The 27,005-nt window shown below is 40.4% G+C and overlaps 1 protein-coding gene across 1 annotated transcript in view; it reads right to left on the bottom strand.

Annotated features, from left to right (window-relative positions):
• The window catches only part of Hsd17b12 (hydroxysteroid 17-beta dehydrogenase 12), a 160,148-nt gene that overhangs the window by 26,209 nt on the left and 106,934 nt on the right, over window positions 1-27,005 (bottom strand). The window contains exons 4-6 of the mRNA XM_038329296.2: window positions 25,247-25,354; window positions 8,973-9,037; window positions 8,133-8,177 (exon numbers count right to left, since the gene is read on the bottom strand). Of these exons, the coding sequence (XP_038185224.1) occupies window positions 8,133-8,177; window positions 8,973-9,037; window positions 25,247-25,354 (218 nt within the window). The remainder of the gene's footprint in view (window positions 1-8,132; window positions 8,178-8,972; window positions 9,038-25,246; window positions 25,355-27,005) is intronic.

Genomic DNA, 27,005 nt, shown 5'->3' with positions numbered 1-27,005 from the left:
AGAACCTCAAAAATCAATCTACAAGGGTGTCTTCATGTTTGGAAGAAGCGTTATCCTGCATTTTGGAAATACTCTGCCTCCACTGTGTCTGAGGCAGTCATCCCTAAAGGCTAAATGTACCAGGAATCTGAAAATTTAAAGTATCAGGGAGACAGCGAGATTCAAGATGAATTAAGACTCCCACTATTAACTTGGAATATCTTCATCCAGAAAAGCCTCAAATGGGGGAAATCAGTGTTGAAGGACACATTCTACTTAGGATTTAGGAATTTCCTAATGTTATATGGGAGCAGAATATCAGGATACATTTCTAGCAAATTCCTACATTAAATACAATTAAACTGAGGAACAAAACTCTCTCATAGATTTCCAAACGAATACGAGGCTCCCCCTACTGGTACTGCGTTACCTGCTTGAGGCATATCCACACGTAAGAAAGAAAATGAATGACTTGGTGCTTTACACCTTTTGATCACTCATCCAAACATTTACATCATGGGCAAGGCACAGCATTAGGTGCTTCTGGTAACTGGGCCACCATGAAGACATGGTGGCATGGAGAGAACAGCTTCTCAAAGGAGTGTAAAGGACTCTGACGGAAGCGGCAGTTCAGGTAATGCTGTTCTGACAGCACTCACGAGAGAGAGAGAGAGAGAGAGAGAGAGCGAGAGAGAGCGCGCGCCACCCCTCAAGGTTCTATTTGGGTTTCAGAGAATCACAAGAATGCTTGTGTCTCCACAAAGTTCATAGGTGGAAACCCCAACACTACACTAAAGGTGGGTGCTTCGGGCAGATTAATCACATCATGAGGACAAGCTCTTCACAATCGGGACTGATATCCTTGCAGAGATCTGATGAAACCTGTTTACTTCCCCTTCACCACCATGTGAGGACACAGGAGGAGAGCACCAGCTATGAGGAACGGGTCCTCTTTAGACACTGACTCTATGAGCACCTCTATCCTGAACTTTTCACCCTTCCAATGTAAGAAATATATGTTGGTTCTTTAGATCCAGCACAGTCAGAGGCATTTTTCTTGTTATACCAGCAGCAAATGGACCAAGACAGAGGAGTTGATTTGGACCAAGCCCTTCTGCTCCTTCAAGTTCACTAAGCAACTGCTCAGTTTGAGTAGCAGGAAGACCTGGGGTCACCTGGAGGGGCACTGACACTCAGACATCTAGAAGCACTGATCACACAACAGAGATCAGTAGGGCTGCTGTGAAGCCAGGCAGAACTGCTCACATACTGCTACGCAGCTCGTGAGGTTTGTGTCACGTGATTTCCAGATTTTTCCCAAGAGAAGCTATAAATCTGAACGTGAAGCTTTCTGCTTTTGGAAACTGAATCAACCGAAACATGCTGGTAGCCATATCTAGTCACAGACCATCCATTGCCTGTAACCTCTGACCTAAGAAATTTTTACTTCAACTGACCCTTGTTCACCACTGGAACGTCACACTTAGACTTAATGTGATTCTTTAAAGAACTAGAAGCTTTAATGTTTAATTGCATTCATCTGTTTGTAGGAAAAACATCAGCTGTGAACTGCTTAGCGTAAGGCAGGGAACAAGCATGACTGGTGCCAATGTTCACAGTGCCAAAGCTCACGTGCAAAAAGCTCCACACGGAGAACTGCAGAGGGAAGGAAGCCATGCAGTGTGCCATGGGCCCATGTGCCTCCAAGCTTAATAGTCTAGAAGAGACAGAGGTCCCTGCCACTCCAGACACACAGTGGTTGAGTGTTTGACAAAGGAACAGCCGACTTTCTACTCTTGAGACTGCTCCTTTCTATTCCTCAACAAAGCAAATACCAAAATGCAATAGCCTTTACTCAAGTGGAGGTGTTCATGAATTTTACCTGGGTTATATAGCACCATACATCTTCTTTTCTGTTCTAAGGAAGGGAATTATGAAGGTTAGAATATTCCCTCTGTGAGGATGGATGCCTTGATTTTCTAGCTTTTACTGTATTTACCAAGGCCCGCAGGAGCTTCAGTGGTGAGGACCATAGGAAGGAATGTTTCGCCTTCCTTAGGCAGGGACTGTGAGGAGTTAAGGTTTATCATGTGGACAGTGCTCGTCTGGAAAGGAGAGAAGGGTCTATCTTTTCTTGAGGTCCTAAGACGATGACTTCAAGAATTAAGGACAAGTACAGTTTGACAGAGGAAGAGAACCTGTAACGGGAGATAGTGAAAACAAGCTATCAAAACAGAAAGAAGCAGTACAAACAGGATGAGTTTTGCCTATGGATTACTGTAGAATCCCATATAGTCAGAAGCTAGCCTTTCATTTGCCAGACTCTGGAGCTGTGGCTCCACTCCCATTTTCCAGGCAGTAATCAATAGCAGTTTAACAATTTCATTTGTAAACTCTCCGTATATAGGGAAGGAAATCCCACCAGGCACAAAACAGGAACTATTTGACATGAGGCAGGCTCAATATCATCAAGTCTGTTCCTAATTCACACTATCTTTAGAGTGAAAGTCATTGTTCTGATGAGGTTTACCCATGATTTTAGTCACAGAACATCTGAAACTGTGGAAACACTATCTGGTAGGACTTCTCTTCCAGTCTGATCTATCTGCCATACAGGCCACCTCTCAAGAATTTCTACCACTCACCTGCTATACAGGGAACAAAAACATGGCTCAATTTAATCCCTAAAGGATCTGAGAGCAGTACTGGAAGAACAAGCAACAAGACTTTAAAGACTAATGAAGTGAGCCACATGGAAAACACCCAAGTCATGGAACAAGATTCAAAGGAGAAGCAGCCAGGACTGAGAGAGGGCTCAGTGGTTGAGACCACTTACTGCTCTTGCAGAAGACCTAGGTTTGGTTGTCAGCCCCTACATGGTGGTTTACAACCATCTAGTGCAGAGAATCCAGCACCCTCTTCTGGCTTCTGTGGGTTCCTTTACTCATGGAGTATACATAAACTCATGCAGGGATGGGCACATGGCGCGCGCACGTGCACACACACACACACACACTACAAAATAATACTTCAAAAATAGCCCGTGAGAGCTGTTTACTATTAAACACGAGGGGTGTGTGGCCACAGGGGCTCCGGTTGATAATTCTTCCCCAATATTCCCCTGGATCATCTCTTTATCCAGTGATAACCTGAAATTCTTTTGAGTTCAGGATTAATTTACTATTATAATGCAGGGCTTACATGATCTTTACAATCACCTGACTTACTCCCACAGGGTAGGAGCACATGGATTTTTCAACAAGATGTTGGAGCACTACCTCTAATTTTGAGCATGAACCCCAAATCATAAGGCAGGCTGATCTCACCAGCATCTCCTGGTTCACTTCTTATTCTCTACCATACATATCATTTGGTGCAGACATAAAAAGGACGAACCTGATGGTGGGGAGACTGTTCTACTCTCACCAAACACATTTACTGTAGCTGCAGGCCAGACACCTGTGTCTTAGTTCCTCTGATGGCCAACCACCATAAAACCTAAGATCCTGTAGCTAGACCAGTTTTCATCTCCTTTTAAGTTACCCCAAGGGCTCCCAGCCATCACTGCTACTGAAAATGTGGTTTTGAACTTGGCAACAAAATGCAATCCATTTAAGAACAATCAGTACAAGTCATCAAAATAGCTTCTGGGGCAAATCACAGCATCACCATACAGCTTCAACACAAGGAATGCCCTTCCTCAGTATAAGTAAGATAAACACATAAAGTCATAGAAAACTGAGTGCTCTGTCATCCATCATTAGCACTGTCTCACACACTGGACTGTGCAGCTCTCTATGGTTCTCCATCTGCTGACACTCAAGTTCCTGTACAATCCTGACCTCACATCCTCTTCCACCTCTGGTTTACCGCAGCTCATTGATCACTCTCACTGCTCCAATCAAACCATTTTCACATCTGCATAGTACCACGGAGGTGATGTTATTGATCCTACACACTGTACAACAAACCAAACCAAATATGCACCATGCTCCATGAGCCAATGGGCATTATAAACCAGGAATTCTGAATGCTTCTCCATTCAAAGTTTATACTACAGTGATATAAGAAAATTTAGATCCATACTTAAGATGGACTATTGAGGAAGTAACTTATTGAGGAAGTATTTTAAACAGTAAACTCCCTTAGTGCTTCTAAAATAAGATATGGTCTATAAAAGAAGGCTTGTATAAATTTTAAGCTTATATCCAAATCTTCTACTGGTGATGTTTCCCCTCAGGATAGTTCACAAGTATTTAAAAAAAAATGAACATCTGTGACCATGAATACAGTTCATGGGATCCAGTTTACATATGACAATTCAAAAGAGCATGAGGAAGAGGAAGAATAAAGAGAGGGAGATAATCTGTAAAATACACGAAGATATTAGGAACAGTATCCAATTCCTAGTTCCTCCACTCTTCTCTTAAAATAGGGGCTTCCGATGGAGGGCAGGCTAGCCTCAAACTCCTGATTCTCTGGCCTTAGTCCCCCAAGTCCTGGGATTAACAGGTATGACCCCTGATGTTTGCCATCATTTTAAAAAATGGGCTAGACACTTTGCAGGGCTGTTAGATTTGTGCTATTTTATCCATGACACACACAAGCACTGTTTGGTCTTTAAGCAAGGATGAGATGGATCACATGCTGGTATGTGCTAAGATGCTGTGTGAAGGACACAGTCTGTGGCCACGGAGCAGAACAAGCTCCAGAATTAAGGGCAGAACCTTGGCCTTTTATCATTAGTATTCTACAGATGGCCAGCCAGAAACTTCATGGTGTGGGAAACAGGAGGCCAGCATTTTAAAGCAGTGTCACCAATGAAGTGTTAGCGGGCAGGACTACAAGAGAAAAGATGGGGATCCAGAATAAAACCCTACACAGCAGACTGACAGAGAGTGGAAGTTATCAGCAGAAAGACCCATAGCTGGTACTAAGAATTCTACAAAATAAAGCTTAAGCACTCGCACAAGGCTTTCTCATTAACTCAGGACAACATACTGAGAAACACCTCACACTGCCTGCACAGTCATTAGTTTCAAGCATTTGCTCAAATAAACCATAAAAATATCAGAACAGCAGCAAAACCATTCATTTTAAAAGGAAACCCAGCATTTGGGGAGCAGAGGCAGGCAGATCTCAGTGAATTCAAGGCCAGTCTGGTCTACACATCAAGTTCCAGGACAGTCAGGACTGTTTCACTGAGAAATCGCGTCTAAAAAAACTAAGAAGAAAGAAAGGAAGAGTCTTATATTAATTTCTATTTAAAACCTTTGTTTTCTTAAAAAAATAAGATCATTATTGCAGGTATTTAACAATAAGTATCAGTTTTGAGTTTAATAGCAATAATAACATTTTTAGGTTCTCTCTTTCTCCTTTCTTTCCCTCCCCTTCTGTCTGTCTGTCTGTCTGTCCAAGTCTTTGCTCCTCTTTGACCTTCTCTCCAGGGTCTCATGTAGTTCAGCCTGGCCAAGAACGATCTCCAATTTCTGGTCCTCCAACCTTTTATTCCACTTCCTAAGGTACGCACAAGCATATCTGGTTTTATGAAGTTCTAAGGACCAAACCCAGGGCTTTGCGCCTACTAAGCAAGCACTCTACATCCCCAACTCTGAGTTTTAGAGCTATTACCTTGTTTCATTCAAACAAATCACTGAGGTAAAGAAATATCATCTCCAATTTACAGATGAAAAGTAAAGAGAAGAGTAATTTACCCCAAGAATAAAATGGCTAAAAATGGTAGTTCCTTAATTATACTGAAATCCTAGAGAGGTTGTTAAAGAATGAACATTTATATGAATCTGGTAAAGAAAATGCCCTTAAAACTATTTAATATATTCCTATTAGCAAAAGCACCAGTTTGACAAATATGGGTCTTGGTCTTCCTCTACTCACATCTCCACTGGTTAACCATCTTGCATGCTTAAACTTCAGTTTATATAAAAGCCAAACTACACACACACACACACACACACACACACACACACACACACACACACACACGAGAGTGGGGGAAGGACCCTTGATCATAATAAGGGAAAAGATACAGTGTAGTATTGAACAAAAATATTTGCCATTTTACCACATAAAAATACATTTGAGTGATCTTTTAAGTAATAAACCAACATTCTTTATCTGTAAACACTGAATTAACACATCTAAACATTTACATTACACAAGGAAATCAAAGTCATACATAAAAAGTCAGGCCAGGTGTAATAGTACTAGGTTCTTGGACTTAAAACCTGTCATGTGAGGGTCATTGCTTGCTTCTCTTGGGATATGAAGACATGGAGATTGTTTTTCTTGAAAATTCAGAATAGAGAAAAACACCAAGTTTTTCCCACCACAAAGTGAAACATTTAATTCTTACTTATATTTATCTTATCCTTTAGAATAGTTCTGACTCAAACTATTTCTTATTTCCTTACCTAAACTAGTATATATATGAGTTACTCAAAGTGTAGTGGTTTTCTAAAAGAATGTTCAGATTTAAGGTGTCTGACACCACTCATGGGACTTCAGCCTCTGGCAACACTGCCCCTCATTTGGTTTGTGATTTGGTAGAAACCTCCACTGTTCCTGTTAGAGCAGAGCTTAGGTGTTTATATTCTCTTTCTACTGCTCCTTTTGCAGAGTCGCAGTGTAATCTTGTGTTACACACTGAGTAATATGGAGAGATGGCTCAGAAGTAAGAGCACTGGCTGCTCTTCCAGAGGTTCTGAGTTCAATTCCCAGCAACCACATGGTGGCTCACAACCATCTCTAATGAGAACTGGTGCCCTCTTGAGGAAGAGACCTGGTCAGTCATCCTCATCAACTTAGACCATGAAATCCAATTGGACAAGTTCAAAAGAACCGTCATGTATGGGCTGCCCATGCCTACTTCAGCATAGCCAGGGCATACATTTCATTCAATATGACTACAATATATGTTGAGCAACTATGTTATGTTGACAACCAGGATAAATATCTTTTTGTTTTTGTTTATCAAGACAGGGTTTGTTTCTCTGTGTAACAGCCCTGGCTGTCCTGGAGCTCACATTGTAGACCAGGCTGGCCTCGAACTCACAGAGATCCACCTGCCTCCTGCCTCCGAGTGCTGGGATTAAATGAGTGCACCACCATCACTCAGCCCCAGGCTGGATATCTTTGTTATTCTTATTTTGTTTTGTTTTTGAGACATGTTCTCACTATGTAGTACTGGCTGGCCTAGAACTCACTAGGTAGACCAGGTTGTACTTGAACTCACAGAGCTCTGCCTGCCTCTGTCTCTTAATGCTGAGATGAAAGACATTTGCCACCATGCCAGGCAATTCTGGTTGGTTATTATGGACAGCTAATAAAAACTACTCTTATTGGTTTCTTGCTATGGGACAACGGTCTTGTACTTTGTAAAGATTTGTCACTTGTATTTTATAAAACACTGATTAGCCAGTAGCCAGGCAGGAAGTATAGGAGAAGCGACCAGGCAGAAAGTAGAGGTGGGGTGACAAGAACAGGAGAATTCTGGGAAGAGGAAAGCTCAGTCTACAATTGTCGCCCAGATGCAGACGAAGCAAGATGAGACTGCCTCGCTGAAAAAGGTACCAAGCCACATAGCTAACATAGATAAGAATAATGAATGGGCCAATTTAAGATATAAGAATTAGTTAGTAAGAAGCCTGAGCTAACAGGCTAACCAGTTTATAATGACTGTAGACCTCTGTGTATTTCTTTGGGACTGAATGGCTGCATGACTGGGCGGGACAGAAACTTCTGTCAACAGTTAGTTTCTAGACTTTAGACTTCCTATACAACAGTGAACTACTAGTACGTCTGGATGGAAACAAACCAGCATGAGCAAGTGGCTCAGGTCAATCAGCCTTTAACCTAAACAAGGTTTTCCAGTCAGTCCTGGTACCTATCATGGTGAATGTGCAGAGAAGACACATGAGAATTGTTAGGGTGTTAGAAAGCAAACTAAGATGAGCAGGTTTGGGGTTTTTTTTTTTTTTTTTTTTTTTTTTTGCTTCCTGGAGACAGATCATATTCTCCTGAAATACACATGGTAAATAAGAGTTGACAGAAGTGAGCCAACAGACTCCATACCAGTTTGTTTTTTTTAGACAGAAAGCTAAAAAACACGACAGATTTCTAACAAATTTGCTTACCTTGCAAACGGAAAGAACATTAATATTTATCAGTTTCTTGATGATCTGTAAGAAATGGAATAATATAATTTTATTAGGAAAGTAATGATGTTACAAATATACTTTGGGGGGACACATATGAAGCATCTTTAGATATTGCAAAAAACTATAAATATAGTAGGAGCTGGAGTCAAGAGATACTTTTGCTTTATCTCAATGTTATAATATGTGTAACAAAAGCAGCAATCCATACTAATATGGAAAATTTAAGGTAAATGAGCAAGTCAAATTTGAAAGTGAAGAGACACATTAAATCCAAAATAAAACACTTAGTAATTTCCTCTCAACTAATAGGGAAAGTGGAGATGATTGGAGTTAAGAGTTTCAATTGATTTTAAAAACTGTCATGGTCCTTCAAGGATGTGACTTCTTAGTTTTCATTAAAGGATTATGCATGTATCAAGGATGCAGCTTTCATTTTGGTAAAGCTAGTTTACTTCAATCAACTATGCTGCTATATATTAACATATTTATTAGTTTTTAAACTGATTTTTGATGTCCCAATACTTAAAATAGAGCTATCTTAATCTAATAAAATAATAATAATGAAATTACAGTTATTATTGATCCTGGCACTGTATAAATGACATTATAAATATTTTTCATTCAATCCTTCCAGCATTCCTATGAAGCTGCCTACTTTACATTTGTGGGCGAATAAACAAACTACCCCACAAAAGAGCCAAGCTATGAAATGTAGACAGCTGGACTCTGATGCTCAATCGGAATCAGTCTTCCATCCTGTCTCACCAACACTTTCATGTATTCTTTTGTTACCATAATAAACAAAGAAAGACTCACATTGTCCAAGTCAGGAATTTCTAAAAAGTATTCCGGATACTCGTATGACATCCCCACATTGTTCACTGAAATAAGACAAGATTGTTAGCTAGCACGTTTATTTTAATAATTTACTAAAATGTTGAGATTAACTTATTGAGACTAAAATGATACATTTAAAGGTATATCTAAAGTACTCATTACTCCAGTTTAAATGCTCTTTCTTTCATGAAGCCTTTCTGTACTTACCATCTATATGTATTTCCCTGTCCACACTAGCTCTTGGGAGCATGCGTTCTCCCTCTGTACTAGTCATTTGTAGATAATGCCAATCAATTCTACTCTATACATCTTCATGTTGTATATAAAGAACAGAGAAGGCACAGTGCAGGAGACTGGAAAATTGGGGTCCATTTACAGCCATGGTACAAAATGTGTGACCTGAATAAGTCATATCCAGTTCATATCTCAGGCTGTTCAATGCTAATGTAAGAGTTTACTCAGTCATGTGACAGATATTTGCCATAAGCTTGGAGTCAAGGTATATGCTGCTAGAGACCAGAAAGGGCAGAAAGGGCAGGTTCTCATATCAAATGGTTTATAACCTGGTAGGAAGAGAAAGGTTCCCAACCCAAAGAATCAATTATTTCAAAACCAAGTGTCCAGTGTCCATTTCTAGAGAGCCTGACTTTGAGGCTTCCTTGAGGTAGCTAAGAGGGCGGATCAGACCAAGTATCTCTAATAAACGGTCCGTGGAAGGCTTCCCTTGAACTCACCCTGCACAATCATCTAACCTCAGCCTGGCACTGTAAGACTACAGATCATTTGGACACATTTATACATATTAGGTCCTATATTTGAATACTCAGTTATTAATTGTTTCTCTAGACCCAGAAAGTCAAAGACAAACATGAAATAAGGAACATTCCCAAGATGGATGAAATACCCAACTTTACATAAATTAACTCACAAAATACATTATCTATTTATCTACATTTAACTGCTACAACAAGCCCACTAGATAATTTCTAAATTATACCCTAGAAACTGAAATCCACAGCACTTAAATGGAACGTGCCCAAGATCACAGGGCAAACTGCCAGAATTCAAATTCACAAGTCTGACTACAGAGCCTCAAGTTAATCACTGAAGTCGCCATGCACCTTTACCCGGAATTCACTCAGGAAAAGTGACAGTGATAACTGGAGAAAAAACGGCACTGAGAGCAATGTTTAACAAAACCGAATTACTAGATGAAAGTTTCAGGTACAAGAAGATAACAATTATGGTGAGTTTGCTACAACAAAATAAACCTGATAGGTGTACCTTTTCCATACTAAATTAATAGTTGGAAGGATAGGGATAGTGTTCTCTATTTAACTAAGTCTGTCACTGGAGTCTGAGCCTCCAGATATTCCTTGCAAAATCCTGTAAGGGTGGCTTGAACAGCTCACGGCTACCCATCTGAAAAGAGGAAAGCCGATGGGTAGGAGTCATGCCAACCTGAAGTGGGAGAGTATCTAAAAGGCCAATAACAGCAGGTCTAGATTCATTTTTATTCCATCCCTCCCTCTACCATGTGTCTTGGCAATCACATGTATAAAGGATGTTAAAAATTAAACCGGAAAGTCTGATTTGGTCGCATGTTCCATCAGTCCCATTCCAAGTGGACTTGGTGGTCTCCCATTAGTTCTGTCCTGCCGTCTCAGTGGACATGCGACCAAATCGGACTCTCTGAAAGTGGCTGATGGTGGAGGCTGACCGAGGAGCCAAGGACAATGGCGATGGGCTTGGTCTCTACGACATGGACGGGCTCTGTGTGAGCCTTGTCAGTTTGGTTGCTCACCTTCCTGGACCTGGAGGGAGTTGGGAGGACCTTGGACTCAACATAGTGTAGAGAACCCTGATGGCTCTTTGGCCTGGAGAGGGAGGGAGTGGGGGTATGGGTGGAGGGGAGGGGAGGGAAGGGGGAGGAGGAGGAGGGGAGGAGATGGCAATTTTTAATAAAAAATAAATAAACTGGAAAAAAAAACTTATAAATAAAATTTGTTAAAAACAAAAAAAAAAAAATTAAACCTGAAAACCAAGGTCTCAAGTGGTAGTTGACTTTAGTTTAACCACAACAGTTATAAAGAATGAATAGTTTATAATTATTAAATAGTATAATTGTAAATCTTTTAAGGGTTAAAACTGGTGGGCTATTTTTGTTATTGTTCTGAAATCCAGAACGTTGTAGGTAGAACAACTGACTTGTTATCTTAGCATGTGCTACAAGCACAAAATTGAATGAAGGCAGCACAAAAATAACTCAGCAAGCTGGGGAGCATTATTCTGGTTAAAGTATTAACAATGGACAGCTTTCTGATCTGAGTCTTCTAACTGAGCAAACTAGCAATGCTGTCTTCTCAAACAATGAAAACTGGGAACTTTTTCCAACAGAGTCATATTAAGAAATAATATAGTTTGGTACAAAGTAATAAACTATCATGCAGGAGAACTGTTTAGTATCTTAAGTGCCTAACAAAAACTGTGAAATCTAGAATGGGATTTCAGAGCATCAAGTCTAGGCTTATGAGCTGGATGAGTAAAAACAGATATCAAACTCATGATGGCAAATGCACAGCAGGCACCAGGACTCTTGAGCCCTCACTGCTTCCCAAGGTACATCTACTGCAATAGCAAGCAGGCTAGCTGTTATCTTTCCCAGGGCGTACTCAGTTCATAGTGGTGTGAACAACCGCTGCTCCTCTCAACACTGAGGAAAGAGTAGCTCCAAACACAGTGTTTTGGGATGCTGAGATTTTTATATTCAAGTCACTTCAGAGTCAGCAGATACTGGATGAAGCTCTGAAGTCATCATCACTACTTAAAGAACGGACCGCTGAAGATGGAGAGAATCACCTTTTACATTCTTACTAAGAGTTAAAATCACAGATGAGACTGAAAGCCAGGCATCATGCCTATGGCTGGAGGAATTTTATCACAGGCCATTAGCTCTTCTCTGTACTACACATCACTTCTAAAATCATTTCCTACCCCTCTACACCTATATTCCCTTCTACATTCCCCCCTATGGGGAGTGTAGTAAGCTTTAACCATCTGAGTTGAACTGCCCATTTGTGGGTCTCAGTGTACACGTGTGTGTTAACAAATCTGTCTGCCATTTCTCCTGCTACTCTTATTGTCAGGCCATTTCAGAAGGCTGTACTATCAAAAATCTTCTGAGGAAAAGTTTGAGTGCCATCACTCTCTTCAATAACTGTTTCTACTTACGTGCACAACACTGGGAATCTCTTGGGAAAAGGCAAACCCACTGCAGTTTTATTTCAAGACAGTAGGTGACAGCAATAACCAAACAGCAAATAGGAAGCTTTCCGAGAATGCTGAAGAAAGAAGTGCTTTGAGTAGGAGGGAAAGATGGAAATATTCCTATCACAGCTTAATCTCATTAAGAATGGGTACAAGCGGTGACACTGCTTTATATACTTATTACAAGATGCTTTACAGCATTCACAAAAACAATTCTCAAGTTGTTCTAACATTATTAGAATATAGTATTTTAAATAAGCATTAAACTTGCGCTGTCAGTGAGTTTTGTAGTTTCTTCCCTTCAAGAACCACAGTTCAGTGTTGCTGCTCCCACCCCCAGGGCCTGCAAAACCCTTTCAGTAGTGAATACAGAATCTCATTCAGAAAGCAAAGAGCTTCTGTGTAACTTCAGAATTCTCACTGTCCCAGCAATCAGTTCAAGGCCTTGAACACTGAAAACCTTTCCGACACTCTTTATGAAGTTGCAAGACTGGGAGAAGCCTGTCTTTATCTCTTGTTCCATTGCCGTGATAAAACACCTTGACAAAAGCAGCCTAAGGGGGAAAAGATCCATTTCAGCTCACCATCTGCGGTCACCGTCCAGCAAGGCAGGAAAATGAGTGTAGGAGTAGCTGGAGGTGTCCGTCACACTGCATCCACACATAGGTAGGAAGAGGAGGATGAACGTAACGCTCATCTCACTTTTTCCTTTTTAAGCAGCCCAGGACCCATCCCAGAGAAATAGATCCACCCACATTTAGGACGGCTCTTCCCACCTCAATTAGTTCCCCACAGGCATGTGCAGAAGCTAAATAATCCTTCAATGGTATGCTTAAAGGTTTGTCTTCTAGATGATTCTGGATCCCATCAAGATGCAATTAAGTTCAGCCATCACAGAGCCCAATAGGAGAGGTGGGGCTGAGAGAGTAGTACAGACGGACCGAGAAGGAAGGGGAAGCAGAAAAGCGTTGGTGGTGTCAAAGGAGCCACCCTTACAGACCGAGTCCTCACGGAGTTGGTCCTTGCAGGGAGGACTGGCAGGAAGCTGCACTTGCCTATAATCTCGAGTGTCTATTCTGAATCCCAAAGAATTTACTTTTAAATGCTACATTTAGAAAGAAGACTTGGAAAATCCAGAATAACTCTGGGTGTTATATTAGTACTTTAAATTATACAATAACTGCTTAAAACCATTTCTACATCTCATTCTTTAAAACAAGATTTTGTTCCTTTAAAGTTCATGTGCTGCTGATCTTCATGGGCCTAGAATCCTCTATCACAGTCAGTTACCAGAGGAGGAATGATGTCATTAGAAAATTAGATTTCTGGTATCTGGGTTGGGCATGAGGGTGGAGCAAACAATAATAAATTGCTAGAAAATGAAAATCCATTCATACACTAACCTCACACAGACCACTTTTAACTGGCTTCATTTTTTACATTAACCAGAAACATAAGAAATTAATGTGGTTTAAAAATACTTTGCCTAGTGGTTGGGCTTCTAAATATAAATTACATAACACAAAATATGTTTCCTATTCATGACATCAAGGCATTACACGTTAGCTACATTCATAGTTTTATAAATATATATGAATCCAGTCCCAGCATTTCAGAGTTTATTAGTAAAACCTGCTTCAAACAATGATGTCATTTCACTGGATTTTGAAATAAATGTTGTTTTTTTAAAATGTGGGCTTCAAGAACAGTCAATGTACCAAAAACTCAGAGAGTGTCTATGAGGTGTGTGTGTGTGTGTGTGTGTGTGTGTGTGTGTGTTGGGGGATGACACTTTCTGCCTTACAATTTGGTAAAATGGTCTGGGGTTTGACCTCGGTGGTAATGCACTTGCCTAGCATGTGGGAGGCTCCGAGTTCCATTTCTAGCACCATATAAGAACAACTGTACAAGACTACAGAACTCAGAATCCAGCTGAGCTACGATTCAACCCTGCTCCATCATCACCACTTCAAAAACTGGGGCATAAAATAAGTCTGCGTCCTTACTATTCTTCATACATGGAATAGGAACAATCATTTCAGCAAAGGACATAATGTGCATTGTCAGGAATTCACTGTTTGGAGCATGTTAAAATGTCAATAAATGGAGGAAAAGCTACTGCCACATGGCCACTTAACCGACAAATATTTACTGCTCTCCTATTCTGTGCCCAGTACCAAGTATCTTGTTTTTATTATGTATGACCAGCATCAATACAAACAGATCCCTCTGCCAGGCAGAGCTCAGGGCAGCTCTCAACAGAATAGCTGTTTATACTAGGTACATTTATCCCAGTACCTCCTCTGCCCTCTTCACTGCACTCAACAGCCCTAGTCTCACAGTTGTAGGGAGATAGTGACAGAGATGCAAAGAAATTTCTTTTTTTGCCTTCTTAACATATTGCTAGAGCTAGCACATGTTCATACACTGACAGATGATATTTGGAACACGATGTAAAACATTTTGCAAACTTTACAGTTTTCATAAACTTGTAAGTAGCAATTTCCAAATAAAAGAGTTTACAAGGCTTTAAATTTGCAGTGCCTTTAATCAGAAATTGAAAAATTGAAGATTGAGCCAGAGGCAACAGCACACACCTCCCTTTCACTGTTTAATTACAAACTGCTACGTGACCAATCCTCATTACAAAATTAGGTAGGATCTGGCACACACACAACTGGAGTGAGGCTACAGAAAGAATAACTAACACAAGGCTGATGGTTCAAAGTTAGCTAATAGGGGGCTATCTATCAATTTCTATTTACATTTCTGAAATCACAGAGCTAATTATCCACATTTAAGTTAAAGGTTCTGCTTTAATTAATGCCATTAGCCGAGTCTGAGTGAATGGAAATAAACCTGAATTCTAACAGTCTTATGTTCACTTTAGAAATCTAATCTCAGTCGGCATATTTGGAGAGATGACAGGGCACTCTCCTGGATGGCGCTCCCAGGACTGCTCCTATATAAATGGGCCCCATGCCTTTGTTTCCATGAGAGCCTTTTACCAGGCTTCTCATGCCATGCAAAGAGTCCCTGCAGGCAAAGGAGGAGATTCTTATCAGTCAATCCTTCTGGCCACATGGTCTGCGCTGAATTTCTTTCAGCCACTCGAGGCAGCAGAGCTCCAAGTACAGTCATCATTTTGCTTTACAGAATTTTCCCTGCATCCAGAGTTTCTTGTCTAGAAAAATATTTCCCTGTTGTTGAAGATGAAAGCTGAAAGTTGCACTGGGTGGTTACTAATTCTGAACAATGCACTTAACCTCTCTCTATTTGTTCCTTGCCTGTAAAATGGGCGGGGGCTTTCATTTATTTACTTATTTGATTGTTTATTTGTTTGTTTAGAAAAGGTCTCTCTATGTAGCCCTGGCTGTCCTGGAAAACTCTATGTAGACCAGGCTAGCCTTAAACTCATGCAGAATCCTCTGCCTGTACTTTCCAAGTGCTAGGACTAAAGTCGTGCACCATTCTGCCCAGGTTGGGGCACAGGAGTGTTCAGATTTAGTTTCTTAGTCACTTCTACCTGTTTCCACTGCTGCCCTCCTAATAGCTGCCTTCACCACCATATCTGCTGGAAGAGCCTTACTGGTTTCCCTACGTTCCTTGCCTTCTTCCAATGGAAGTCAGAAGGACTACATAAAAATGTTATCAGTTTCTGCTTAAAATTCTGTGGCTTTGCAAAAAAGACTCTTAAACTAAATTTGACCTGAGGATACTTCCATACGTTCACTCCTATTTAACAAACTATAACTTTACTTAGCAAGTAAGCTAACTGCAAACCTAACTATGTCAGGTCCAAAAGAAACTGGGGACAAATGGCTAACTGTGGTGCTTAATAGCACGAAGCACAAGCTATCTGAGCTATCTGAGCATAGTAAATACCCATTACAGAGTCCTTGCTGGCATCCTGACTGTTATTAGCTCTTCTTACCACACCCCCTTCCCTAAATTTCTCCAGTTCATCGGATTCCCTTCCCTAAGCTTCTCATTCCTATACAACCTATGCCTGGGCTCTCTTGGTCCTTCCCTCTCCTCCCACTTCTCTCTTGGTCCTCCTTTCTTGCTTTCCTGTCTCATGACCCAGTAAAGTTCAATGGCCATGTCTAGTCTACTAACTTCTCTCCCTGCTATGGACTCTTCCAGATGCCTCTGGCTATACGCTCCCTCATATCTACAATAAAAACCTTCTCCTTAATCATACCTGGGAGCAGTCGTGTCCTCAGTTTTACAAATTAGGAGCATCCTCTGAGACAGAGAGGGTAAGTGATAATACAGGCAGACAATGGCTCTGATCAGATTGCTCAAACAAAGCAAACTTGGCAGAGTAAACAAGCCACCTCTGTACCTCACCTCCATTTTCTGCCCGCATCGCGGGGCAATATGTTTTTTGAGACTCTGCTCTCAAGGTAGCTTGAGGTATGAACAGTTCTTTGCTCAAATACTGCTAAGTCTAATTATTCTAAACTATTTCCTTCAACAGCTCCATATGTAGGAAGCTACATTTCTAAGTCTTCAAGATCTGCCTAATTACCAGACTCTTCTGCTATGGTGCCCTCTAAAATCCTGCTCCACGTTTAAAGATCATCTCTGATGTCCTCTAATATATAAAGACACAGACTAAGTATTTGCATACGATGCTCCTTCTGCCTGGAAACCTTTCCCACACTTCTGAAATTGTAAGCAAGCCCAACTTAATGTTCTCTGTTATAAGAATTGCCTTGGCCATGGTGTCTCTTCACAGCAACAACACAGCGACTAAAACAGAGACTGATTAGCTAAAAGTACAAAAGTAATAAAATGAACAACTAAGCCAAATAAGAAGAAAATGACAGAGGTATCTATACTTCAAAAGAAGGTAATTTAAAACAAAAGTTTAAAGATCCTGAGAATAGGAAGAAGATAGGCTACAAATTTATAGATTTCTAAACCGTCTAAAGAAGAAAGAATCTTTTATTCCTAATTTCCTTAGTCAACCAGGACTACAAAGAGACATAATTTCCTGTGTGGCTTAATCTCCCTTCCTTCCACACAACTCTATAGCTTTCCTTGACACAGTTCTGCCACTACTTGGCTCCTATGCCTAGTCTTCATTGGATGTTTCCAGAACTGAAACCTAAGAAAGCCATTGCCACCGACAAGTTGCTCTTCAGAATTTTCCTAAGTCCTCTTGGTCTTGTGTTAAGAAACTTGGAAAGCGGAGTGAGTCTGGGACCTCCAAGGGAGTAGACCTGAGCTAAGAGCTCTATAGGTCCGGGCGAGAGTCTGGGACCTCCGAGATAGTAGACAGGAACGAAAAACCTCTGCGAGTCCAAGTGTGAGTCTGGGACCTCCAAACGGAGTAGCCTGAACCAGGACCTCTGCAGGTCCAGGCACACATGAGTCTGGGACTCCAGGGGAGCAGAACGGAGCCAGAGACCTCTGTGGAACCAAGCCCAAGTCAGGGACCTCCACAAGAGCAGACCCAGACCTGTTTATGGAAACAGGACTGAGCCAGCAACCTAGGCCTGAGACAGCGAACTCCACAGGGGCAGAGCAAACCCAGGAGCACCAAGGGACCTCCAGGAACATATATGTGTATAATAATGATATATATATATATATATATATGTGTGTGTGTGTGTGTGTGTAAATTTTCATTATCATACATATAACATATATGTATATCATCATTAAAATGAGGCCACTTAAAATTATGGGCAAGTTGTATGAACAAAACCCAAAGTCAGTTACTTGGCTTTGGCAAATTATACAACCGCGATGTATTGTGCAGAGTCCTCCAAACCAATCTGGAACACAAATGAGTCTCCTCCTAGATCAAGTAAGCATGACAGCAATCATATTTGGTTAACCAGTTGCTTTCTTAGTCAAAGAACACACTTTTCTCTAAATGGTGAAACTTTATAAGCTTTCTGGAATCTGGACTTATTGGCATTTGCCTGGAAGACAACAGCACCTGCTAACTTTTTTACATAACAGATAATGGGTCTAACTTCTCAGCCTATGCATTTTTAGTCTCATCAGTTTATGGTGACCTTTCAGTATAAATTTGCACAGTTCAGAGCTGTTTTCTTCCCACTTACCTCATTGAAATCTTAACGTTTCTTTCATTATAAAAAGCTTTAGCATTTTCCTTTTTAATTCTGAGAATATTAATTTTCCTTATTAAGTATTGATTATAGTTTTGTGCTTATTGCTTTTCAAATAGTCTATCCTAGTGATATTTTTATTTCTACTATTACTAGTTATAATTAATACTCAGTAGGAAAAACTCTTCCTGTAACTTTAATATTAATAGCTAGGTTTGGGGGTCTGGGGAGATGCTTAATTGGTAAAGTGCTTGCCATGTAAGCAGGAGGACTGAGTTCAGATCTTCAGCACCCACATTAAACAAAGAAACAAACAAGAACAACAACAAAGAAAAGCAACGTTAGGTCCAACTGCAGAGGCATGAAATCCCAGTGCTGGGAGGCAGGAACAAGAGACCTGCTGACCAGTAAACACCAAACTCAGGAACAGACCCTGTCTCACAAACTAAGATGCAAAGCAATAGAGGAGAACAAACTCCACCCACAAACAAATTCACACATACATGTGCACAAACTGTTGCATCATTTTAGGTCAATTGATACTTAAGAGTAAGCTGGTCCAGGACAGGCACTAAAAAAGCTGCAGAGAAACCCTGTCTAGAAAAACCAAAAAAAGAAAAAAAAAAAAAAAAAGAGTAAGCTGGGCGGTGGGGGCGTACACTTTTAATCTCAGCACTCAGGAGGCAAACGGATCTCCATGAGTTTGAGGCCAGCCTAGTCTACAGAGCGAGTTCCAGGACAGGCTCCAAGGCTACAGAGAAACCCTGTCTGGGGAGAGGATGCTATCAAGATCAGGAAAAGGAAGGGAAAAAGAAAGCTAAGAATCTATGAGAAATAAAACAATGGGAGACTTATCTCATAAGTTTTAGAGGGTTGCACTGAGCCTGCACATTAGAGTTGAAATATAATATAGGAGTAAGATAAAATTGAGCCTATAAAGGTGCTTTGATAGTGACCTTAAAATTACAATGCAAGATACAGGTAACCTATTTGCTAGAAGAGTCAATAGCTAAGGAGACATTTATGGTGATACACAATACAGAATGCAAAGCAACCTGAAAGCAGAGCCCAGCTAATGAAAATGTGTGTGCAGGTACTGCAGTGATTTTCAGTGCTGATGAAAACACCAGCTGTAATTATTTTTATTATTGACCTGAGTTCAACTAGAAATCAAAACCAAAGCTGTATATTTCAGCAAGCTTTCAATCAGTAACTTTGTGTGAGTGTGAGTGTGTGTGTGTGTGTGTGTGTGTGTGTGTGTGTGTGTGTGTAGACATGCACGTGTAGGTCAGAAGACAATCTCAGATGTTAGTTCTCACCTTTCAACTTGTTTTAAGCAGGGTCTCTTGTCATTTGATGTTGCATCCAGAGATTCTCCTGTCTCCATCTCACAGCAGAAAGTTGGGATTATAAATGCAAACTACTGCATCTAACTTTACATGGATTCTGAGGATCTGAACTCAGGTCCTTAGGATTGTGCAACGAATGCCCTTTCTCCAGCCTCGACCAGTAACTTTAAAGCAGTGTTTCTTTGCCTAAACTCTACTGACATTTCAGGCCAGTTTGCTTTTATGTGACACAGTGTGCTCAATGGCATCCATGACCTTGACCTACTATGGGCAAACAGAACAAATAGATTGAAGTGACAATAAGAAATGCTGAACATTGCCAAGTGTCTTTAATTAACAATAACAGCTCCAGAATCTTAAGAAAAACCTAGCAGTTGCATTTCTGACTCCCTCATATAAACTGAGAATTAAACATGGCAAATGGGAGCCGAATGCCTGGTAGACATAAGTCACATGTCCGAATGAGTACTTAAAATATGGCTAGTAAGAACTGAAATATAATGTAAGATGCATTTAAGATTTCAAAGAGGGGCTGGAGAGATGGCTCAGAGGTTAAGAGCACTGACTGCTCTTCCAGAGGTCCTGAGTTTAATTCCCAGCAACCACATGATGGCTTACAACCATCTGCAAGGAGATCTAGTGTCCTCTTCTGGCGTACAAGCATACACCCAGGCAAAACACTGTATACATAATAAAAAAATTAAAAATAAAATTAAAAAAAACAAAAAATGCAAAGCTTTAAAAAAGATTTCAAAGATTTAGTATTTAAAAGAATGTAAACTAAGTATTTTTGTTTATCTATTATTAATTAATTAACTAATGTCTTTTGAGACAGGAATTCTGTATGTATCTTTGGAGCCTATAGACCAGGTTGTCCTTGAACTCACAGAGATCTGCCTGCCTCTTCCTCCAGAATGCTGGGATTAAAGGCGTGTTCCACGACTGCCCGGCTCTACTTCAGTATTTTTAAAAACACTTATTTTATCGATTACTGTGTGTGAATGTCAATGCAGGATGTGAGGGTCACAGGTACACATGGAGATCAGCGAGCAACTTTTGGTGTGGGAAGTCCTGTATGTGTTGCTTTTATTGGTTAATGAATAAAGAAGCTGCTCTCAGTCAATGGCTTAACAGAACATAGCCAGGCTATATCTATATAGCCAAGCGCGCTCTCTCTCTCTCTCTCTCTCTCTCTCTCTCTCTCTCTCTCTCTCTCTCTCTCTCTCTCTCTCTCTCTCTCTCTCTCTCTCTCTCTCAGAGAAGTTATGTAGGTAGCCTAGCCAGAGACAGACACTGGAACTTTACCTGGTAAGCCACAGCCTCATAGTGATACACAGATTACTAGAAATGGGTTAAATTAAGATGTAGGGGTTAGCCAATAAGAAGCTAGAGCCTATGGGCCAAGCAGTGATTATTACAGTTTCTGTGTAGTTATTTCGGGAGTCTGGGAACCAACAAGCAGCCTCCTTACAACAAACTTTCAGAAGTGTTTTCTCCTTCCGTCATGGGATAAGGTAGTCAGACTCATGTAATCAGGTTTTCATAGAAAGCACTTTTACTTACTGAGCCATCTCGCTGGCCCTATTTCAATAATTTTTACACTGGTTATAGGTTAATGTGTTAATGTTCTGGATATACTTAAGTTCAAATAAAAGATATTATAATTAAGTCCACCTGTTTACTTTTATCTTTTTTAAAATGTGGAGCTACTCCCTGGTAGGTTGACCAAGCTCCAATAGATGTCCCTATACCCATGGTCAGCACAAATTAGGATGCATTGATTATTATTTTTAAAAAGAAGACATGAAAATGGGAGGGGTGGGAGGAGATGAGAGGATATGGGGAAAATTAGATGAGGGGAGGAGTAGGGATAAATATGATTAAAATACACAGTAGGAAATTCTTAAAGAATAAAAATATATCTAAAATGTGAGCTTACTGAAACAGGAAGGCATTTGTAACTTCTATTACAGCTCTACTGAACAGAGCTGAACTTATGCAAAGAAAATTCATCCTCCACACCACCGGTGGCTTAGATGAGGGAAGAGCAATCCACAGAGCTCTGTCTTCAGCTATCTTCTTGAATTATTTCCAGTCTTGCTGCTCCATTAAAAAAACTATTCTTCGATAATCAGACTCCAAACTCTATCTCCAATGAAACCTGGATATACTTTTCTAACTATGTACAATACCACTTGGAGCAGTGGTTCTCAACCTTCCTAGTGTTGCAACCTTTTAATACAGTACCTCATGCTGTGGTGACCCCCAACCATAAAATTACTTTTGTTGATACTTCATAACTGTAATGTTGCTACTGTTATGAATGCAATGTAAATACCTGTGTTTTCCAATGGTCTTTTGGGGATCATGAGAACCACTCACTGTCCTAGAGGCACCACAAACTTAAATGAGCATCACCCTAAAAGGTTACTCCTCAATAGTTCATTTTAGTAAATGGTGCTTAATAAATGGGTGTGTCACCCATTTATTTCCTTCCCTGTGCCATCTGAAATCTGGCACCACCACCAGCTTTTTCTATTTCCTAAATACTTCTGAACTTTTCCTTTTGCTGACCCCACTGGCTAAGCCAAGTCATAATTATGTCCCCTTTTATCAACTCCCACTGGCTCTTGTTACAGTGTGCCCTATCCCAGATAAAACAAAACAACTTTGCTCATTGTTGTCCTTTCTATAGAACACTATCCTACATAAGGACATATGTATCTTTCCTTATTCTCTGTTACACCTCTACTTCACTCATTTATAAACAAATGAACAATCAAATACAAACTACCACCTCACAGGTTTCTACTTACTAAGAAGTTGGATTATCCTGATTCAATTAGCATGGGAGGCATGGAAAACATCTGTCCTGTGTGTGTGTGTGTGTGTGTGTGTGTGTGTGTGTGTGTGTGTGCATATGTACTAAGAAAAGTACTAGAATTCTAGAAAGGAGATCAGGAGGAAGAGTGGGGGAAGGCAAGGGGTACTTGGGGACCACATGCCCTGAACTCTTATCTCTAACAAATTTACTATGCCTGAACTCAAACTGAAGCCTTTCTTCAGTTCAGTTCATCTGATAGATGAGGAAAGAGTGCCCAAACAATCCCCCAGTCCTGCACAAACCTGATGTCCAACATCTCATCTCCCATCTCAAATTTCATGATCCTACAGTATCCACCGCTTAGCAATGACTCAGTGAAAAGTAGCTGAGATCTACAAAGAACAATTACGAAACACAAACTACTTCTAAAAGCAAGCCATTCTCCCACAGCATGATGACTGTTCCCCAGTCCAGTCACCTTTTATTAGGGATTATCAACCACCTTCCTGCCTAAGATAGCCTCCACCATTCCCCATCCAACACTAGTCTGAAGGTGGGGAGGGCCATGGGCGTCTCTATTAACAAGCAAGTTTAAGCTTCTTTTGCAAGCTTAAAAACAATCAGAACTTTCCCTCGTGTTGGTGGTATTTAACTAATCCCACATCTAGGGTAAGGAAGAAGAACTTCTAAAGATCTCTCCCAATGTACGCATTTACAAAAGGATAGACACAAGGATGAACACTAGTCCTCTGTTTCTACTCATCTTTCACTAGTTAGATCTACAGAAAGGAAGGCAGGAGTATAAATTATACAGATGGGACAAGCATAAGTATGGAATATACTAGGGAGGCCAGGTTAGCTACACGTCCAAGAATATTTAATGGGATTATACTTGGGTAAATGACTTTAAAAATGGCTTTATTTAGGAGGCCAGGTATGGTAGTGCACACCTTTAATCCCAGCATGCAGAAGGCAGATGCAAATAGATCTGAGTTCAGGATCTGTTTAGTCTATAAAGCATGTTCCAGGATAGTCAGGGCTGTTACACAGAGAAACCCTATCTCTAAAAAACAAAAAACAAACAAAAATTATAAAAAAAAGGCCTTCCTAAAGGGACTGGAAAGAATGGTCAGTGCTAGCCTTGTAACCACAAGCAAACAAGTTCAATTCCCAGCATCCTGTAAAAGAGACAGGCATGATAGTGCCTAACTGTAATTCCAGCACAGAAGTATCCCTGGGCCCCAGCCTAGCCTAATTGGTAAACTTCAGGTTCCAGTAATGGGTCATCTTAAAACACAAGGTGGACAGAAAACAGAGACACCCATGTTTGACCTCTGGCCTTCATGTGCATTTTCACAGAGACATGCACCCACATGGTATCTCATGTATTTTCTCATTCTTAGCCCCACAACCCTCCATCCCTTTTCTCTCTCCTTACTGGTTCCCTTCTTTCTCATAGTTCTCCTTCTGTACTAGTAACTAGTATCATGTGTGTATGTGTGTGTATGTGCATGTGATTGCCATATATGTACACACACACACATATATAAACACAGATTCCACACATGAAAAAAAATGTGATATTTGGTCTCTCTCTTATTACCCCGTCAGTACTGTCTGATGATTTTTTTTCATATCACAGTTCAATACTCCCATGATATCAGCAAAATCATTTGGTTCTCTAGGAAAAGCAAGCAACTGAGGTAAAACAAAACACAGCAATAGACTTAGAGAAAACAGAAGAGACAGGCTGGCCTCAGTCTTTCTGTTTTAGACAAAACCCAAGGCTCTTGACAGCATGCATTTTAACTGCAGTGTACCTGCACAAAGAGATGAAACATGGAATATGTGGAGGTTTGAATGTGTATGGCCCCCATAGGCTCATGTGTTTGAGCACTTGGCCTATAAGGAGTGGCACTATGATGAAGTATAGCCTTGGAATAGGTAATGCCTTTTGGAGGAAGTGTGTCACTGTGGAGGCAGGCTTTGAGGTCTCATAAATGCTCACATTATGCCTGGTATGTTACTCAGTTCACTTTCTGTTGTCTGCAAATCAAGATGCAGAACTCTCAGTTCCTTCTCCAGCACCAATGTGCCTGCACACAACCATGAAGATAATGGACTAAACCTCTGAAACTGTAAGTCAGCCCCAATTAAATGGTTTCCTTTCTAAGAGTTGTGGTCATGGTTGCTTCATAGAAACAGAAACCCTAACTAAGACACAGTGTATATGGAAGAGTTATTTTGTATATAAAGATAGATAAAAATATTATTTCTGCAGTGTTAACATTTCATGGGATTAAGACTGTGGACAGTATCTACAAAGGCTTTGCAGGGAACAAGAGTTAACAACTTTGGCAGATCTCCATCTCCTTAACCATGAATGGTCAGCATCATGCACCTTAAAGGACAGTTACCGTAGAAGCATGCCTCTGCCTCCTGAATACTGGGATTACAGGTGTCACTACCAAGCCCAGCCTTTCATTGTGGCTAATATATACAGAGAGGCTAGGACTGGAAATAAAGTAAACAAAACATAACCGAACTGTAAAATCACTGATCTACAAGCAAAGCTTCAAGTATATACAGGTTAGTTATCCTTTACTGATCAACTGGATCAGTAATAATCTTACCACTAAACACCTAACCTCAAAAGAGAAAATAAACATACAGTAAAAACCAAAGAATGAATAAGATGAGCCATAAATGGGCAAAAATACAAACCTAAAACGCCAATTTCAAGACCATCCAGGCCTGTCTTAATTTTATCATAAATATCATCCAGTGCAAAGTCAACAGCAATGGTCCTTGTTTCCACTTTGAATTTTTCTTCTGGAAGGAAAAAAAAAAACAAATAATGAGCAAAAAGGAAAATTAATACATGGCAATTATGATTAAATCACTGGATAACATTATCCTTTCAAATTTTCTCCCCCCAATTTGATATGACATTTAGAGCAGGACAATTTCAAGCAATCATGAGACTATGTAAGAAATGATAGAGTCAACAAAACAATAGTTCAGCAATTAAAAGTCCCAGCATCCTCACTGGGTTGCCTGAGTGTGCCTTGTCAATTTTCCTCTTGTGAATCAATAATGGTAACCACTTTCTCAAAGTCAAGCACAAATAACACAATATGATTCTTATCACATTATATACTCTTTAAATATCACTTCCTTTGTGATTTTAACTGTAAATTGATGCCTCTTAATCTCAGGAAGAAGTCTTTATGGTATAAAGTAGTGTTTAAAAAAAGACTTATTTTTTATGTGCATTGGTGTTTTGCTTGCATGTATTTCTGTGTAAGCATACCATATTCCATGGAACTGGAGTGACAGACAGATGTGAGCTGCTCTGTGGGTGCTGAGAATGGAATTCAGGTCGTCTGGGAGAGTAGCCAGTGCTCTTAACTGCTGAACCACTTCCCAGGCTCTGTTGTAAAGTATCCCAAAGTGAGAAACATTAAAAGAAAAAATTTCATCTTAGGAAAAGGAATATGATCTTACTGCAGTTTTTGGATTGGATAAGTTAGTTAAATCACTACATTTAAAAAGCAACACCAAGTGCACAGCAATAAATATACAAAATGACATAAAAACGACCTCAGTGCTTTTCTCAAGATGATTAAGGTCCCAAGAGCTGGGGATGTAAACAAGAGTGAGATCTACGAAAACACACTCATCAAGGATAGCATACAACTTCCATTTCCTTCTATCTTCGCTAGCCAAACCCTTTGAAGAATGTGGGCTCTGAGGTCACCCAGACATAGACACCAATCTCATTCCTATACTTCTCTATAGAATAACTACTGAGCAAGACAGACATCCTCTAGGAGTCTCAGCATCCTCTGCGACAATGAACTAATCTCTATCCAGCTTAGTCCACTGGCTCAGATGATGACCACTGGTGCAGGAGGCACTGCACAAATGCTAGGCCTTCCCTTCCTCTGCCACTTGCAGTGATAATTCATTTCTATTTTAATAAATAAAGCTCACTTGAAGATAAGAACACAAAACAGCCACACTGGTCAGACATACAGGCCAGGCAGCAATGGCACACACCTTTAGCCCAGAAGTCACACTAGCTAGCCACAGAGGCCAGGTGGTGGTGGTGCTCGCCTTTAACCCCAGTACTAGAGAGAAATATAAGGCAGGATGAGACAGGAACTCGCCCTTTTCAGTCTGAAGATTCAGCTCTCTAGAGGCTTGGCTGCTTTGCTTTTCTGATCTTCAGGTTGAACCCTAATATTTATCTCTGGGTATTTATTAATCGTGATAAAATTGGTACGAATTCACAGAAAAGCCATTTGCCTTTGGCATTTTAGCCACTGGCACCCGGCTTAGCTTTCTTTTCTTTTTTCCCCAAGCCTCAGAGCAAGTTTGGGATTTTCTTCTTGTAGCCTCTCTGAAACAGTCTCCAACTGCCAGCCAAACTCTAGAAGCACGTGGGCTCGAAACGTCATAGAACTCATCCACCTTATAC

This window comes from Arvicola amphibius, chromosome 5 (assembly GCF_903992535.2).
Source record: "Arvicola amphibius chromosome 5, mArvAmp1.2, whole genome shotgun sequence".
Lineage (NCBI taxonomy): Eukaryota > Metazoa > Chordata > Mammalia > Rodentia > Cricetidae > Arvicola > Arvicola amphibius.
The sequence above is the reverse complement of the archived record's forward strand: the minus strand, read 5'-3'. Positions and strand labels throughout refer to the sequence as shown.